General features: G+C 45.7%; 1 protein-coding gene across 2 annotated transcripts in view; it reads left to right on the top strand.

The window, feature by feature from the left end:
* The first annotated feature begins 3,251 nt into the window (after window positions 1-3,251).
* The window catches only part of TRAT1 (T cell receptor associated transmembrane adaptor 1), a 30,578-nt gene continuing 13,601 nt past the window's right edge, over window positions 3,252-20,228 (top strand). Inside the window, exons 1-3 of one of the 2 annotated variants that reach the window (XM_075590067.1) lie at window positions 3,261-3,470; window positions 8,618-8,719; window positions 19,742-19,778. In XM_075590067.1, coding sequence (XP_075446182.1) covers window positions 3,431-3,470; window positions 8,618-8,719; window positions 19,742-19,778 — 179 coding nt within the window. In that variant the 5' untranslated portion in view covers window positions 3,261-3,430. Of the gene's footprint in view, window positions 3,471-8,617; window positions 8,720-19,741; window positions 19,779-20,228 lie in introns of both variants that reach the window. The other variant, XM_075590068.1, reaches the window with a different exon arrangement.

Below are 20,228 nucleotides of genomic sequence, written 5' to 3'. Positions count from 1 at the left end.
CTGCTCCTGGTGGCTGGTGGCCGGGAGTGTAGGTCCAGGGACATCCTAAAGGTGAAGACCTGAGTGATAAGAATTGATTCAGTGTAAGCTGTACACTGCCTTGATTGAGAGAGAGACTGAAAAAAGATCATCTGTTCCACATACTTCTTGCCTGAGACTAAAATCTATCAGGGAGAAGAAGAGGTAGTTCTCCTGCAGAGATTTCTCCCCACACATCTGGGGGCTGCAAGAGATGGAGGTGCTATCACCGTGAGTATAATTCAGGTAAGACCCCAGAAGCCTGTCCTGACCTTCCTCATAACACCAGACGGGAGACCCAGGGCCCCCTGTTACCAGCAGGTATGCACCACACTACCATGAGTAACCAGAGCAGCTTTCCCCAAGATAGACCTATATGAGATTGGATGGTGGGAAACAGGGTTACACTAACAAATAACACTAATATACATTTACAGATTCAACCACATGCTGGCTTCATAACATTCACTACATATGACCAGGACATTGCCACATGAAGCTCTCGCATCTAAACATTTTAATTTAGTTTAATTGATTCTTAATAGCTTGTTTTTCTTTGGGTGTAAGGCTGCGTCTGAGGTTATGTAGTGAAAATTCATTCAGCGAAGATTCATATTAACCCATATTTATCAAGCAGTGTTATGGTATAAGACCTTCCGGGCCATTGGGGAGGATTCCCAAAGCTCCGATACTGGGAATTCGAGACAATGGCATTGAATGCAGAGCGAGTTGGGATACCTGTTATCCAAGCTTTGTGAATCCCAGACATTATCTCTCATGAGCTTATTTCCAACAAATATTAACTTTGATAGAAAAATTACAGATATTTTCATCTTTTATTGACTTAACAGGATTTTTGTCAGGGAGAAAGTAGGAAAAAGTGTAGATTTGTTGTTTTTTTGGGGGGGCATAATATGTTGAAGTCTACCTTTTAAAGCTGCAGTTCAGTCAATTTCTTGCATGTGTGTTTTTTTAATAAATCATTCTGTAGTAAGAAAAAATACTTTTAGCATTTTCTGTTTTTAAAAAAACAACTCTGAAAGACCAATTTTCTTGTATTCTATTTTAAAAGCCATTTGCTAAGGCACTGCCCCTTCATGTCCTGTCACAAGCCCTGGCACACCCCCTGGTCAGCCCTGCCCTCCCTCTAGCACATGTCAGTGCAGGAGTGCTCATGAATATTCATGAGCTTCCACTGACAGACAAGCAGATTATAAACAGATCCCTTCACTAATTATGTCACCAAATTTCGACCTATCAATACATGGAGAACGAATTGACCTGCAGCTATACAGTTCTTTAGGTAACTAGAGATTGCACACATAAAACTATTGAAGTAAAAAAATACATTTAAAAAAAAAAAAAAAAAGACTGAACTGCAGCTTTAAATAGGGAGTTGTCCAGTGTGTTGAGAGCACCGAAACTTTTTTTTTTTTTTGCCTTACAACCGTGTGACGTGGTATCTTGCAATGGGAACGATGTACTAATTGAATTTTTGGTGTTAAATTGATGCGTGAAAATATAAATTATATTGTGCTTGTCTACTATCTTTCATAATGTTCACCTTAAGGGTGAAAAATGTTTGCCCGTCAAATATATTGTCTCAAAGAAATGGGATGCGCATGATACACAGATGATGCAACTTAAAGCACTTCTAATTCTGCGCTATGTATTGACAAAAAAAATTGTATGCAGCATTAATGTTTAATCATGTGTAGATGTTAACAAAATGTAATATTTTCACAGTATAGCTATTATGAAATATATTGTATTGTATGTCTATTTATATAGCACCAAAAGTGTACTCTGCGCTTCACAAAGAATATAGTACAGGGAATTATAATAATACAATAAGCGCAGCAAAATCAGACAATAGGAAAGGAAATCCCTACGCCGAAGAGCTTACAATCTAAGTGGTATGATGGGAGAATAACAGAGACAGCAGGTGAGGGAATAAGTGCTGTAGATGGCTGTGCTTGGTCACAATGGGCGGTAGGAGTGACTGTGGGTGTGGGACAATAGCCATGAGTGCAGGCTATTGGGATGTCTGATTTGTGAGGCTAGTTTTAAGGTCAGTATTAAATCAGATGTTTAACACCATTTACAGGGGAAGAGAAGGCAGTGAGGCGGGGGTGAGATCAGGTGTGTATGTCTGGGTTCAGACATGCCAGGGCCATGGTGCCTTCGCCCGCGAGGAGGCGTGCGGAGGCCGTGGGAAAGAGGGTGCTTTCCCTGGTCATGGTCGACGGGCCGTGGGGGGGCGTGCCTAAGGGCGTCATGGAGCTGGTTCACCCTCATTGGGCTAACCGCTCACGTGACCCGTGTGTTATGCCAAGAAATCAGTTTCAACCGATTTCTTGTGCAACGCGCGCACCCCCTCCTGCCTCCACCCGCATGGTGTATGGGCATGATCACTGCCTTAAGGCAGTCTGATCGCACCCCGTGCGGACGCCTCCGCGCCGTCTCCCACACCATGGACTTAGGGGAGATCCCCATTAAATGAATGATTGATATTTACGAATACTAGTAGGAAAGATACACATCATTCTGTTGTAATCTAAATTGTATCCACCATGTATGCAACACAACGCAATGCATCAAAGTCATTTCGGAGAACCAACTGTGTCATATGTAAGTCACAAACTTCATGCATACTTGCATTGTTTATGTTTGTACTTCTTTTTTAGCCGTGCAATTTTGATGCAAAAAACAAAACTTCAAACACCAGTAAATAATCTCCAATAAGTTTTCCGTTTTGGGCTATGTAAAATGTAACAAGGCGCTCAATTGAATATTAGTTTATGTAACAAACTGGCTTATTTGTGAAAAAAAATTCTAATAACAACCTTCACGTTGGTGACAGACGTACGCATTGCTGAGTGTCTGTAGGAGTTGCATGCAGATTAATATAATAATCGTAACTTTTTTATGAAATAGATCCCAACATGCACGTCACATCCTCTTTGTGCAACGTCAACTTGTTTTTTGTTTTCTTAAAGCTGTTTTTATTTTTGAAAAGTTGGAATGGGTAGGGATTCAGAAATATAAAAAGAGGCAGGGGGTAAACATATGTTGGGGTGGGGGGGGGGTAAACAGGAAACATGTTTTACAATCATATAATTATCTCGACAAAGCAAGGGTTTATATCGGTCAAGTATTGGCTCATAGAAAGCCAGGCGACGTCAACCTGTTTTATGTGGGGGTTTTTAACTAGGATTTTTTAAATGTACACATGATGCGGAGGACAAAGACATTGTAAACAATGCACATATAGAGGTTCAATGGCTCTCTTTTGTGCACCTCATTTCCTGTTCGTAACAGAATCATGCACAGACACTTAAAAGTTGGATACATTATCTGAGCATGCACACAACCTCTGTGTGTGTGAAGCAGGCAACCTCACATTTTCTGTATGCGACGGAAACCTTTCTACAAAAAACAAATGAGTACAGGTACAGTAGGAAGCTGTATATACTTGTATGTCCTACTACTTCTCCATGTGATGCGATCTTCTTAGAAGTATATACTCTCTTTCTTATAGAAGTCAATTCATTTTTTATTTTACTGTAGTTGCAATAAGAGTGAAAGTAGGTATTTTATGCACAAATCTATTTATCCTGGTTTTATTTGGTACATTGTTATACTAAAAAGAAGTGTTTACTATGTATGTATAAAAGACATGTTTTTGATCATTTGTTGCCAATATTCTTAGCATTTTCAGCTGTAAACTGTAACAATAATCAATGTTACTTTAGTAATATCCAGATACATTGTAGCTGCTGAGTTACACTGACTGAAGGATTGATTGGCACTAAAAGGCAGCCATTATGTTAGGCCCACAATCAGGATTTTTACAGATTTATAACAGGAGCGACAAACGATTGCCAGCTTAGGTAACAATGTAGAATTGTACATTGTTACATGCTTTACATATACAAACAAGAAAAAAAGAAAGAAAGAAAAGGGGGGAGAAGTATTACGGCTTTAATGCAAACCATAAATCAAAATGTGTGCTTTTATTAGAGGAAAACATTTGTGACCATTTAAATTGTTCCTATTTTCAATTGGTCTTTCTTTGCATTTATGGGAGTATCAGTTTACAAAGTCAAAGGACTTATGTTTTTTTTTTTCTTATGTTTATGAACGTATTTTCCTACATTTGGGTAAGAAAATCAAAATGGAATACATGCTTACTTGTGGACTTGTCTGGCTAAAATTTAATTTGAAACATGATATTGCAGCAGTTTCATCACTTTAACTGTGAATCCCTTTAAGGCTTAGTCCCCGCTGACGCTGAGCGCCGGGTGTCCTGCATTTACGCGCGCGGGGAGGGGGCAATGCGGGTAGTTGAGCGCGCGGGAAAGTATAATTTTTTTGTTTATCTAAGTGGTGAGCGCGGGTGAGCGGGTGTGCCCGCACAGCATGAGCGGGGACTTACATATATCTATATAATATGTAAGTAACTGCCACAAGCGCCGCCCACTCAGTGTTAGCGGGGACGCAGCCTAAGAATAAATTCGGACAAAAAAAAAGTGTGCCAAAATAATGTATTTAGGAGTAAAATATTTGCCGTTGACACATTTTTCTCGGGGATCGACTGTAACCGCTCATATATCCTCACGATTCCAATGAACACACCTTGAAAACCAATGTCATATTGTAAATGTATATTTATAGAACAGAGAGTAAGACATTTTTTTTAAAAATCCAGATTTTTGGCTGTGTGAAGCCACTCCTGAAACAATTATTGGTGGAAATTAAAAAATATATCCTTTTTCAAAATAGGATAGCAACTTTTTGTTTCGTAGACTAGATATATATTGCTGATTTTTATTTTTATTTTAATGGCATCAGTCCATCTCAGGAGGCCTTTATTGTCCAGATAATTCTAATTTAGGTGATTTAATGTGGAAAAAAAAAGAAGCATTGATTTAATGCCTTAATACTTCCTGCCCAGAATGTTGTGCTTCTTGTCTACTGTTTTTTAGATAAGCTATGTATCGAGGCAAAAGTGGAGCAAAAAAATACATAAGATGTATCAAGGAAAGCAATCCTATTGATTTCATTTGGAATTTTTTTATTTGATACATTTCTTTTGCACCAGATTTGCTCCACCTTCTTCACCCTCAAGATTGTTTTTAATTACCAAGGGTTTTGATCACATCTATTGAGTGCGTTGAAAAGTATGTTGCTTGAACAAAGGAGACCATAACACTCGAGTCCATACTGAACTTCTGGGCAGGAATTTTTCAAAAGGCTACTGCCCAGTAGTAGCCCTACTGACCACACACATAACCCCATGATCGGCCTATGAGTACCAACCACTATGGGCACAATTGTTTCTCTATCCTTGTTTCCTCCTTTCCATCATCTCATTGATGACTCCGTAACCAAGCTTCATATCTCTGAATATTGAATGAACCTGTTTAAAATATAAAATGTGCATCTTTTACTGCTACTACACTGATATTGCCGAACTTCCAATGTTACACGAATCTCCTTACCACCTGCATGCTTTTAATATTGTTTTCGGCTCACATTTCTATTAAAAGTACAGACTAGAAGCATAGGACACCCTCGTGTGGGAAAAGTAGTAGTTTGGGTTTTCTGTTGTGAAAAATCGTCAACTGTTATAAAATGTAACTGCTAGCACTAGGCAGAAAAGGTGTGATCGTTTTGCATTACATTGTATACGAACACAGGAGTTAAGTGTATAATATTACAATTTAAATCTCAAGGTAAGAGGCCTCAGGCCTGTATCATAATTCTGCCCAACATGTTGAAACGTTATGGGAAGGATATAAAAAAACAAAAAAAACATTTCAATTGCCTAAAATTTCAGCTAGACTCATTTAGAACTTAACCCTTCCTGATTGCTATTTTTTCTATTTAAGCAGTGGCTGAACGTGAACTCTAATGTCGAGTGAGACGTATAACATGTTGCATAGGTTTCTCATTGATATTACATTTTCTATTACAAAATCGCTGTTGCCCAGCCCCTATTTACTGTGTCCATTAGAAATAGTTTTCATACTAATATATCATTTAACTCTTGTGGAAACGTGATCGACCCATTTTGTCTTATCAGCATATCATTTTGCGTCCGGCTGCAAACAGGCAGATTTTGATAGACGTTACGGTCAATGCTGAAAACGTACGTGAAATCAATGTATTTCTTTAGCACATTAACACACAAGAACAGGATACATTGCAGAATACAGGCACGTGTGCTGCAGGTATGACTGGGGCCGTAGCCTTACATTACAGAATACATCTACTAAAACTAAACTGTATTCTTTGTGCGCAACTCAAAAGAAAAGCCATCAAATGCAAACAGTGTTTGTGTGAGATAGAAGAAAGGAATATTTGCGGTCGACCCTTAATGTAAATAAGTGACACGAAAACCACACATTTCTTTTTTTTTGTTCACATTGGAATGGTTATATATGTTATAGGTTACCGTGTGCACATAATTTTAATGTACTATATCGTACAGGACAAGCAGGTGACACATTTAAAGTATTCAAAAATATATTGCCACAAGTTTTATTCAGTTCACATGTATAATTGAGGCAATGGGGGGGGGGGGGGGGGAGGGGTGGGGAGTATTGTCCTCCCACACAAGTATTCTTGTTTTGGATATGAAAGAGTGATTTACTGGCAATCAGGCAGTCCCCAGAGTCAGGAGTATCACTGTACCCCCCCCCAACATACACCTCCCCCCCAACATACACCCCCCCCACCAACAACACCACTGTACCCCCCACCACTGTACACCCCCACCAGTATCACCACTGCACCCCCCACCACTGCACCCCCCCCACCAGTACCACCACTGCACCCCCCACCACTGTACACCCCCCACCAGTACCACCACTGCACCCCCCACCACTGTACACAACCGCACCACCATACACCAACCCCCACCACCACCACTGTACCCCCCCACCACCACCACAACTGTATCCCCCCACCACCACCACCGTGCCACCCCTCCACCACCACTGTACCCCCTCCACCACCACCACAACTGTACCCCCCCACCACCACCACCACCGTGCCACCCCCCACCACCACCGTACATCCCTCTACCCCCCCTACTGTACACCACCACCGTCCACCCCCCCACCACCACCACAACTGTACCCCCCCACCACCACTGTACCCCCCCACCACCACCAGCACTGTACCCCCCCACCACCACCAGCACTGTACCCTCCCCACCACCACTGTAACCCCCCACCACCCCCAGCACTGTACCCCCCCACCACCACCAGCACTGTACCCCCCCACCACCACCAGCACTGTACCCCACTAAGATTAACCAAGTGTAACACCTTTCCCCCCCCCCCCTATCGCAGATATGGACCATGTGGGGAAATCTACACTTATGTTACCGGGTGTGGTGCGTTACCTGATAGGCTCACAGAAGACCTGAACCTCCGCCACTGGGAGCCTGGGGTTACCTGATTCGTCGTACACAGCGCCTCCACCTGTAAGGGTTCCCACCTGAGTGGGATTGTCCTCTTACAGGAACCACAATAATAAAACACGCACACAGTGTATGCTAATAACGGTTTACTATTTCAACTACTAATAATAACTCCGGTACCTGTACCACACAGAATAATGTGTATACACACACATGGACGTGCACTGGGTGCACACATCAACATAAGTATTCCCCAAAGTACCTTATGTCCAAACCCCACCCACGTGTGATGGAGATAGCGCTATCCCTGGCCGTGTTGGTGCACTCTTTATAGATACCTGCCCGGGCTCCAGCCACGGGTGCCGCTATACAACTTGATTTGGATCCGCCTGATCTGACGTGATGTCCTCCTACGCGTGGGGTGAATTCCAGCGTGGATAATATCACCGCAGCTCCGCACCGTCTGTACTTTGACGGGGATCCGTCTGCAACTGGCCGCAGTCACTGCTTTGCAGGGCCTCCGAGAAGATAGTCTTTATATAACTCTGGGGGGTCTGAGCCCAGACCCAGTAATCAGGCTGCGCACTACTGAGTGGCTTCTAACTTAACCAAATAGCTAAAGGGGCAGATCTCCTTACGTAGGGCCTGTCCCTGAAGCAACCACAAACTGGGGAATGGTAACTTATCTGGGACCTCTGGGGGTAACTAGGCCTAGTGCTAGGGGCTACTGCTCCCTGCACACACACCCTAACTCCCCCAACTCCCAGCTCCAACTGCTTCTTTTTAAAAGCTGTCAAAACTGTCATGTCTCACAGCTTCACTGGTTGCCTAGCAACATGTAACTGCAGCCTCTGTTAACTGTCTCTATTCAGAACTGCCAGCGCAGGCTCCCTTGCACTGAAAAGGCCTTAATTGCAAATGCAGCCACCCTATTGGCTAAGCCGCAGCATGTGACAATCCCCTGAGGGATACGGGGGCTATACAAGTAAAAAAAAATGATTACATACTGTACCAGAAAGGGAAAAAACCTGCGCCGCCGACTGCACCATTTCACTTAAGTTGCCTTTAAGTTTAACTACATTAATATCAACTCAGTGCTACCAGAAACAATTCATTTTAACAAGACAAGAAAAACGTCACCGTGGTAATAATATGTTTCTCCCGCAGAATGTGGAATTGCCGTCTGGGTGTCACTTGCAATTATTTGCATGGCCTTCATTTTATCGCTGACATTAAACATCGTACACTGTGTCATGAAACATAGAAAAGGTAAGTGCCTTCCTGTGGGAGTCTGCATTACAGCTGTGTAAAGGTGCAGCACTTAGGGGCTGTACTTTAAAGGCCTTCTATTGTTTTACTTACTTTAATCAATCTCTTTTTATCCTTTGCAAAGCTCTATTTATTTTTAAAACCTGATGCTTTGTCGTTCTGGAGATATACTGTAAGCGTTTGAAATATGACGTGGCAGGGAGGTTAAAATGGGCCTCTCCCCAGAGCCCAGTGCAGTCTAAAGGTTATCGTGGTAATCTCAGAACATGGAGAGCAACACAAGAATTGTGTGGTTTTTGTTGTTGTTTTTAAGAGCAGGACATACTCGGGGGACAAGATACTAACATTATGAGTTAATGTTTTGAGTGCCGCGCCCCCTCCGGTTCTCTCAATCACATGACCGCTCTGTCACTGATGACGGAACTGAAGAGAAGTCATTCCCCTTCCGAATCCGACCGCCATAATTTCAGAACGTGTCCTGCGCTCCGACGCGATCTGCCCTAAAACAAGCATTTTTGTTTTTGGACATAGCTACTACGTCCCAGGGCTCTCAAAGGGTTAAACTCATATAGGCTTCTGGGGGAGGGATGCTGCTTTAACTTGACAAACTATATTTTCAGCTCTTGGCCTCTAAAACCTGTTTGCTTATTTTTAAAAGTTCACATTCAAAAATACACATAAAGGAACTGTTATGTTAGTGTACAGTACAGTATATCCAGGACAACACTGGCTATGAAACCACAACCCCCATTTACAGGGGGATTGCTGCTTCAGGATATAGTTTGATTGTACCTCATCCTGTGCTAGTTTACACACACCACACACCACACACACACACCACTTGTGAGCACATTCACATGTCTTAGACAGGTCTGCAACTCTGCCTTTCAACCATTATCACCTAGCATACAGTGCATCCACTGCAGCAAAGGGATTCTGGGAAATGACATGCAAATGAGCACACTTGTCACGTTCTGCCTCAAATCCATTTTTACATGGAGCCCTTATATGCTTATGCTTGCTGCATTAGGCCAGGTCCCCAGTGACTCTGTGTGTGTGGGCGCGCAAAGCGATGTTACGCGTATGCTAGCAGGGAAGACAATAGTTTTGTCTTCCCGTGCCACGACACAATCACGTGGTCAGCGCGCACCAATTGGAGGGCAGATATGGCCCGTCATGACCGCCCCCCTAAAAACCGCAGATCGTGGCTTTAAACTGTGCACGCGCCGCCAAGTCACCAGGCGCACGTGCTGCAGGTATTAATGGGTCCGTAACATTACACAGCTTTTCAGCACAGCCTGGGTTAAGGTGCATAGCCAGTAAATCTACTGACAGACAGCTGTCTCGACCTTTTGGGTCTTATCTGTGTGAGGCTGTTTATACTGGCTTTGCAATTCTAAGGCTGGGTAGGTTTCACCAAATTTAGAAAAGTTAGGCCGCGCCTATAGTGCCGGCGACGCGTGACGTCACCGTCGCCGCAAGCGAAAGTTGTATTTCGCTTTGCGGCAGCGTCGCAAGCGACCATGCTCCTGATTGGTTCAGGGGCTGTCACATGAGGCGACAGCCCCTGTACAATCAAATAATTACGGCTACCAAAAATCACGTCGCCACGTCACTTTGTCGCCGTAGCGCTTACTATAAGCGCACGAGGCGGCGACAATGCATTTGTTTTCGGTCGATGTCATGGAACAAGAACTACATTTCTGTTTCACCCCCCCCCCTTCCTTGCAGTTCTGCCTGTCAGTTTCTCAGTTCCAGCTGCATGTGTTTTGCTCTGTGCACACACACAGTGCCCCTGTGATAGACACAGTGTTATTTCCCCTGTCCCAGCAGCTTGCTGTATCAGAAATGCAACATTATTGCTACATGTTGTGGTTTCCTAGACATTTCAGTGAGTTGCTATAGCAACCCCAGCCTTTCTCCCAAATGGGCTAGTCTGCTTTCTCCCCCTCTGCTCTGCCCACAGATGGTCTGTCCCCAGGCTATCTTGCTACCCAGCATACATTGGGACTTCCTTTTCCACCATCACCACCTGGATGAGTGAGTACCCTGTAACTGCTCTAGTGGCAGGATTACCCTTTTCACCTGTCCTTAACTACAAAGCACCCACAGAGAGACACTATCTAAACACCAACATCTCTTCACAAGTGCATGTCTTTTATGCTGCTTTCCCCAAATAAAGTAAAGAAAAGAAACAGAACTTGTGCTTTGAAAAGAGGGCCGAGTTGAAACTATCTGGGCTAATCATTTTACACATGACCCTGGCCTCCAGAATAGTGGAAAGGATACCGTGTGCCTTACAGACACTTACAGGAGCTGCTACTCCAGACTTTATGATAACACAGAGCAGCCTTACAAACAGCAGCAGCTTTACACTGCCAGACAGCGCAGCAAGCCTTATACAGCAAACTGCACACAGCCTGCAGCCTTACAAATAAGCAAGCACATTCTCACTGGTCACAGCCAGCAAACAACCCTGCACACAAGGCAGCAGCCTTGCAGACAGACAGTGCTTCTTACACAAAACCTGATTGCCTTTCTCTGTCTGAGTTCACCCTCTGCACAGCTCCATAGTGAGGGATTACCATCTCACCTTACCCTGCGCATGTCCCCACGGCTAGCGCCACCAAGGGCCACGCCACCGGACAACCGCCAGGACACGGGTCAGAGCCACCGGACACCTGTGAGTACAGCTACGCTGAACGCTGCAGGACACCGCTCGGCATTATCTGAGACAGTCGCCCATCGCTGACACAGGTAAAAGTCTGCACGCCACACGCACTGGCTAAAGGCCTACACACACCTACAGCATGGCAGAACTCAGAGCCTCACCAGATATCACGCAGGAGAGTGATCACTCAGACACAGAGACCGCTGCGCAACTGCAACAGGAGCAGACAGACGCAAGGCCCAAATGGACAGTCACACTGACACAAAAGGCCCGCGAAAAATACGAGACTGACATTGAAGCGCAACGCGCTAAATTAGAGTTGGCCTTGAACACTACCACACTTGGGATGCGCAATGTCGCCGCCGCTGGCAATTATGTACAACAGCTCGAGCAGGCAATAACTCAATTAAAGATAGACCACTTATGCTACCAAGAGCTGTCAGAGGCATACGTCACTTACTTGGCCAGGACTAACACCGGCGAAAGCCTGCAAGAAAGGGACTTACAGCATAACATTGACTTGACACGTGACAGCTGCGTGCGAACCTATCACGGAAGCTGAGAGTAAGAGGAAAGACCTTTTGCTGGAAACCGCATGACAGGCTCCAGCGCATCCAGACACTCATCAAGGTCAGCAAGATCAGCGCAATCTAACGCGTCCAGCGCAAGCACAAACGCTACCAAGGTGCGAGCCGCCGCAGAGGCCGCACGTGCCAGGGCCGAATATAGTCGGAGAGAGGCAGCCGTAAGAGCAGGAAGAGAGCGCATAGAAGAGGAGGAACAGACAGCCGCCGCTAATGCTCTCGCCACTGCTGCCGCTAATGCCGCCACCGCTTCCACCGCTACTGCCGCAGCCACTGCGCATAGGAAAGCCGAATTTGATGCGGAACTAGAGGCACATAATCAAGAGAAGGAAGCCGCCGCCGCTATAGCCCAAGCCGAAGTCTTAGAAGCAGCTGCGGGACAGGACGGCGGGGAGCTACCGTACAGATGGAGAGCCTCAGAGGATCCAATCCAACGCACTGAAGACTACGTAAGGAACCTCTTCAGTGTTAAAACCAGCGCGCCATCTCAACACGGAGGGAGTGACTCCACAGACACCGAAGACTTGCTAGCTCCACGAGGAGAAGATGCTGTTACTTCAGTGGTACATGCTGCCTGGGATAGCTACAGCCGCGACAGTGATCCACACGCCAGCGCGCACACGGATGCACCACAACAGGCTCGCAATCCAGGTACACCCATACGGGAGAACACAGCCCCTCACACTGACCAGCAGTCACCACACGTTCACGCCAAGAAAGAGGCGACCGCACGGACCCTCCCAGCATCTACCTCAGAACGCGACCAACACGCCGATGCCTCAGGCCTGACAGACATAGCCAAGTACATGATCCGGCGTGACCTTGTGCAAACAGGACTCATCAGCTTCGACGACCGCCCTGAGAACTACCGGACGTGGAAGTTCACGTTCAAAGACGCAATCAACTGCTTGGACTTCTCAGCAAGGGAAGAGCTCAACCTGCTATTCAAGTTCCTGGGGAACGAAACCAGGGAGCACACAAAGAGACATCGGGCGGCAAACGCAAACCAACCCCAAGTAGGTCTTGACCTAGTGTGGGAAAGGCTAGAAGAGTGCTACGGTAGCCCCAAAGCAGTCGAGGATTCGCTCTTCAAAAGAGTCGACAGCTTCCCCAAGATCATAACTAAAGACTACTCGAAGTTACGAGAGCTCGGGGACCTGCTGCAAGAGCTGGAGTTCGCAAGGAAAGACCATTCCTTAACAGGTCTCAACGTCTTGGACCCAGCTCGTGGAGTGAGACCCATCTTGGAGAAGCTACCCTACAACCTCCAAAAAAAATATATTTCACAAGGCTCCAAATACAAAAGGGAGAAGCAAGTCGCCTTCCCCCCATTCTCATTCTTCTTGAGCTTCATCCGCGAAGCGGCAAGGACAAGGAACGATCCCAGTTTCATCTTAGGTGCGCAAACCACACACAGTGCAAGCAGCCTGAGGAATGAGGGACCAGTGGCGAGATACGGTAACACTCAAACACCCATCTCGGTCCACAGGATGGACGTGCCTCAGACAACCCAAACTACTCCTGATCAGTCGGTCGCCGGAGACGAGGAACCAAGGAACCCAAACAGGGAATGTCCCATACACAAGAAGCCACACCCACTTAACAAGTGCTTTGGGTTCAGGATGAAGTCCCTAGAGGAACGCAAGAGGTTACTTGGAGAATTCAGAGTTTGCTTCAGGTGCTGCGGTTCCACGACTCACCTAGCCAGAGACTGTAAAGAAGATATCAAATGTACAGTGTGCGAAAGCGACAAGCACGTGACATCGTTACACCCAGAGGCGCTGACACTCCACCAACTCAACAACCCATCCTCCATAGCGGAGCATGGCGGGGAGAAAGAAGAAGGAGAGCCAACATCCGTCACATCTCAGCGCACTGAGGTTTGCGGAAAAGAAGGTGACAAAATGTCCTGCTCCAAAATATGCCTTGTCTCAGTGCACCCCCAGGGACAACCTGAGAAGGCTATTCGGATGTATGCAATCCTCGACGACCAGAGCAACCGATCGCTGGTCAGGTCAGAATTCTTCGACATGTTTAACATACAAGACAGCGCTTCTCCTTACACTCTCAGAACGTGCGCAGGGCGAATGGAGACTACAGGGAGAAGAGTGAATGGCTACACCATATGCTCAATAGACGGCAAAGTGAACATGCCCCTTCCCACACTCAACGAGTGCAGCCACATGGCCATAAACAGGGAAGAGATTCCCACACCAGACATGGCATGCCATTACCCGCACCTCAGAGGAATAGCCAACTACATCCTGCCGGTAGAACAAGGCGCCAAGATCTTGCTGCTGCTTGGTAGGGACATCATGAGGGTACATAAAGTCCGTAAACAGCACAACGGACCCCACAACGCGCCATACGCCCAAAGACTTGACCTAGGATGGGTGATAGAGGGCAACGCGTGCACTGACAAAGAGCACGGACAAGACTATGTTGACACCCGCAGAATGGTGGTAACAGAATGTGGGCACACATCTCTCTCTGAACCATGTCTTGGCCATCTCCAAGTGACAGAAGGGCCAAGTGAAGAGAAAAGACAAGGTCATACCCCTGAGATCAACAAAAACATCCTCACATCGGGGGGATGTGACAATGGCCTAGGATGCTTAGCAGTTCAGATAACCAAGGATGACGAGTTGACTCCACTGAAGGAAGAAAGTAACCTCCCAAAGGTGACCGACAAAGGGATCGTCCAAAAGACAAACAATCGGACGATCCTCTCGCGAGCAATGGCACGGCTAAGACGTACAGTTGTTCCTCTCCACAGAGTATCAAGCGATAAAGCAGCCAGCTGTCACGGCTGGCATAGCCGCAAAAGATTGCGCCGTACAGGTGAAGCCACAGTGTCAAAAAGACTGTCCTCTCACACGTCAAAAAAGAGACAGTCGCAAAGACATTTCACAAAGGGATTTACAAGGGCAAAAGAGACTGTTTTTCGTCATGTCCAAGGAGAGAACAACCTCCTGAGGGCAGTCAACAAAGAGACACAAAAGCGTTTCACCAAATTACGTGGAGATGTTCTTGTGCAAGAGGAATGCACCGATGACCTACGGTGCACAGTGTTACAGACAACAAGGGACGATGACAAGCAAACACCATTGAGGGAAGATAGAGGATTCCCAAGGTTAACAGTCAAGGAGCTCGTTAAAGACGGACCGGGCAGTTGGGTGAACCCGCTACCATTCCGTTCACCAAGACGACGCCTCCTGAACAATAGAGAACCTGCCATCTCCAGGCTCACTTCGCTCCGCCGCAACCCACAAAGGGAGCCGGAGACCAAGAATCAAATTGTGGTCTTCACGCGGAAGAGATTCCTTAGCGCAAACGCAGAGCCAGCGCCTTCACTGAAGGAAGGTAAAAAAATGCCGGCACCTCCCATCATCTGGTGTTCACCACCGTCAGAAACCCAGCCAGATCTGGGTAATGTTCAGTTCCAATGCTCAGCACCAGGAAGCCTTTCCAAACGGGGCATTACTCACTGGACCAGACTTGACAACCAGTCTTCCAGGGGCATTGATCCGCTTCTGCAAGGAGCCAAAGGCCATCTCCTCCCGCCAAACGCCAGGTGAAAGGGTGACAAACTACCACGACTGGCACATCCACGAGGTGATGCACTCTGTAGAGAAAACTACAGAGTCAAAGGGACTGTTCTCTCACAAAGTTGAAAGGAAACAGTGCCAGAGACTTTCACAGAAAGACATTGTGGTGAACCCAGCTAACCTGGACCGGTTCATCCACCCAACATCCTTTGCTAAAAGACTTTGCCAAGGGATTTCAATGCCAGTGGTACCGGCCGGTATCACCTCGTTATGTGGACGTGAACTTTGCATTGTTATGTTATGTTATATTGCACATGTGTTCCACAAATATATAGAATATAGTGGTATCTCCAGATACCAGACGGGGAGTGTCATGGAACAAGAACTACATTTCTGTTTCACCCCCCCCCTTCCTTGCAGTTCTGCCTGTCAGTTTCTCAGTTCCAGCTGCATGTGTTTTGCTCTGTGCACACACACAGTGCCCGTGTGATAGACACAGTGTTATTTCCCCTGTCCCAGCAGCTTGCTGTATCAGAAATGCAACATTATTGCTACATGTTGTGGTTTCCCTAGACATTTCAGTGAGTTGCTATAGCAACCCCAGCTTTTCTCCCAAATGGGCTAGTCTGCTTTCTCCCCCTCTGCTCTGCCCACAGATGGTCTATCCCCAGGCTATCTTGCTACCCAGCATACATTGGGACTTCCTTTTCCACCATCACCACCTGGATGAGTGAGTACCCTGTAACTGCTCTAGTGGCAGGATTACCCTTTTCACCTGTCCTTAACTACAAAGCACCCACAGAGAGACACTATCTAAACACCAACATCTCTTCACAAGTGCCTGTCTTTTATGCTGCTTTCCCCAAATAAAGTAAAGAAAAGAAACAGAACTTGTTGTGCTTTGAAAAGAGGGCCGAGTTGAAACTATCTGGGCTAATCATCTTACCCTGCCTGATGAAGCACTGAATAGTGTGAAACGCGTGAAATGGAGTATATACAGTACTTGTTGGTGCCCAGACGTTTGGTTGTACAAGTCCCAGCTTCATACGAACTTTAGAGCTGGTTCTACCTGCTCGAGTGGGACGTAAAGTACACAGGCGATCGGAGGGTAGCTCCATACGGGTTCTGCGACACCGCAACCCGGAAGTAAGATCTGAGCCTTGCCGGGCAAGCCAGCCCCAGCGTGCGGGACTGAACTGCAAACATCAGGCAATACCTCCTGCGCCTACCCCCCTGGATCCACCATTCTTGTACTGGCCGCTACTGGACATTTTTAATATGATGTGTAAGTTTTTACATTTTATTATATCAATTGTAAAATACATTATCCTTAACCCTTGGTGCGCTTCTGTGTTCTTTTTCACCATCTTACACATGACCGTGGCCCCCAGAATAGGCGACGTTGCGTCGCCGGCACTATAAGCACGGCCTTATGGTGGGTAAAAAACCCTCCACAGTAAAGCATATAGCAAATAAAGAATATCACTTGTGAGCACATTCACATGTCTCAGACAGGTCTGCAACCCGCCTTTCACCATTATCCCCAGCATACAGTGCTTTCACTGCAGCAAGGGATTCTGGGACATGTAAATGAGCACAAACTGTCACCCTTTGCCATAACCCATTTTTACATGGAACCCTTATAAACTTATGCTCGCTGAATAGATACACATACAATCAATGTATTAACTGCAACAGTTACAGTTCTTCAAATGGTGACATCTTATTAAAATAATAAATATAATGTCATTGAACAAATGTATTATATGCATATATCACAATAAGGGGGGAATAACACACTTAAAATAGATATTATAGCCAAAATGGATTTGAAGAAGTAATACTATGGATTTATACCATAACATTATCAGTGTAAACTTGTGTACATACGATACAAAATACTTTCTTCAAACTTGGTTTCATATAGTAAAACAAAACGATTGTAGTATTTTGAGGCTAGCAGCAAATATTTGAGGTAATTGTCACGGGAGACCGGACAACAGGGATCGCAAACACCAGGAAGAACGAGAGTTACATAACGCAGGTTTATTCTGCCCGGAGCCAACAGGGAGCATCACAGTACAGGCACAAGGCAATAACTCACCACAACTCGGGGTACAGGGGACTGCCAAAGCAAGGTTACCCTGGATGCAGCCTTGATCCATCCGTTCTTCAATACCTGTAACATGGAATGCCCGTCGCTGGTCCACCATTCACCTTCCTGTTGGTCTCTAGTCACAGAGACCAACCATGAACAACTGTGAAGCCCTGATGGGCATTGGCTTGTACAGGACCTCAGCATCCATCTGAAAACATTTAAACCAGGGATAGCCAACTCCAGTCCTCAAGGGCCACCAACAGGTCAGGTTTTCAGGATATCCCTGCTTCAGCACAGGTGGCTCAATCAGTAGCTCAGTCAAAAACTGAGCCACCCGTGCTGAAGCAGGGATATCCTGAAAACCTGACCTGTTGGTAGCCCCTGAGGTCTGGAGTTGGCCACCCCTGATTTAAACCAAGGTGCCAACTAATCCACTGAGCCAATCAGGAGCCGGGGGCTTAGATGGATGGAGGCGGTGACAGTGCCTCAAGATAGTCTCCAGGGGTGGGGCTTTGGGATCATGGGAAATTGAAACTGACCAATGGGAATGGAGCCAACAGGGCCTAGGACGCAGGGCTTGGTTCCCAATTACAGTTCCACAACTCCCACAGGGGTAGATGCCTGGCTGCCGGGGAGAGAATAATGCTCTGTACCTTCCTCATCTCCCCATTGTCCAGAGAAAATGCACCTGGTCCCACACAAAGGTCCCTGACTCACTGTATGCTAGCCACTGAACAATTGTTAGAGGCCCAAGCATACGAGTTACACAAAGTTACATTGAAGTCACACAGATACATACTAAATAAACTATACAGATATCTAACTGGGAGTTAGATAATTAGCAGGGCTGGCACTAATTTTGTAGCCCTAAAATGGGCAGTTTGACCCTGTACACTGGTTCGCCATCTTGACTGAGCAACAAGCAGGTTTAACTTTTATTATAATGTGCCCCACTGCCCCAGTCATAATTACTTCTTTGTTTGTATATTACTTAAGTGGCACACCCATAGAATCGTCCTATTCTAAAATCAGTACTGCTTCAAGGACAAATGAGCATGAGGTATTCAGATTACACACCTTATTTCACAAACAGTATTTCTACAACAGGCAATTATTTTATGTATTAAGATTAACCGGTACATAATATTGGGGATATTGATCAAAATCTCGCTGCAAAATAAGGGGGGAAAAGTTAAGCACACAAACTGCACCTAATTTACTCAAGACAAAGAATTTAGTGCTAAATATTCATATCTGAACTAAAATCCCACATCTTAACTTTGAGTGCTGGAGGGATCCAGAGTGCCATGACCCCTCTAGCACTCGTGATTACATGTTAGCTCCATCACTGATGATGAGGACATCTTCATGCTAATTTTTCTAGGGGAGATGATATTCTGCGCTCCAAACGCGGTCTAAGAGGAAGTGGAATGTAAGGAGGACTCCTCCCCCTTCCGTTCCATCATCGGTGGCGAAGCAATCACGTTACACTTCAGTAACAGCAATGCAAGCTATACATTTGGATATATTATTTATCTCCATGTGCATCCACTTACACTCACGTAAATTATCATTGTTCCCTTCAAACCTATCCTCTTTATCTGCTGCTCTTCAAACCACACAAGTGGCCATGCTCTGGCAGGATTCCATCCCAAAGGTGGCTGCATTAATGTAAAGTCATTTTATACTGAAATATACTGCATTTCTCTAGAATGATTTAGTAACATACAATGTATTATTATTACTGAGGGGGTTTTTTTTTCTACGAGGGATAGGTCCAACACATATTCATAAAAGGGATTGTCATCTGGTCAAATGATGGGAGCTAAAAGCCCTCTAAAGTGCAATGATTGAAAAGCAAGAGTGTTGCTTAATGAGTTGCCTATTTGAATCCTTAAGAAAAAAAACTACTAGTAATAGAATTGTTTGTTTTGAAACGGTCTCTATTGTTCACGGTTTAATCCTGCATACATGTACATTGGCATGATGGGCATGGGCACCGCTGAACAATGATTCAGTGTGTGCTTCTAATGTTTCTATGAGTGCTTCCTTATTGTGAATCTACAATGTGTAACAATTCATTCAATAGTTTACTTAATGTCTTATTGTATTTCCATACAGCTAAAGAACTGCAACACTACAGTCAGTATAGCATAAGGTACGTTCTGTTTGACTACTCAATATACCATATTTTATGTTTAGTAAATTATTCAGGGCCGTCGACAGGTGTGGAGAGCTGGCACAGATTTCCCGGGCCTGGTGGCTGTGGGGGCGTAGTTAGACAGTGCTGGAAGTTGGACCCGACTTCTGTGTCTAGCTGTTGGGGCCACAGCTCTCCCCAACCCATGCCGGCCCCCAAAGCAATACTCCTGCCGGTCAGAGCCGGAAGTTGGGCCAACTTCTGCATCTGTCTGCTGGGCCTCCCCACCACCCCACAAGGTAAATTTCTAAGAGTGGGGGTTAAGGATGGGTGTGACAAAGAGGGGTTTGAGTGAGAAAGTAGGGGGAGATTGACTGAAAGAGGAGGGGGATCTTGAGTTATAGAGGAGGGGGTGAAAGGAGGAAGAGGGGGAGAAAGTAGGATGAGAGCGAGAGAGGGGGAAGTGAA

This window comes from Ascaphus truei, chromosome 3, assembly GCF_040206685.1.
Source record: "Ascaphus truei isolate aAscTru1 chromosome 3, aAscTru1.hap1, whole genome shotgun sequence".
Lineage (NCBI taxonomy): Eukaryota > Metazoa > Chordata > Amphibia > Anura > Ascaphidae > Ascaphus > Ascaphus truei.
This window is presented reverse-complemented; position numbering and strand designations above follow the sequence as displayed.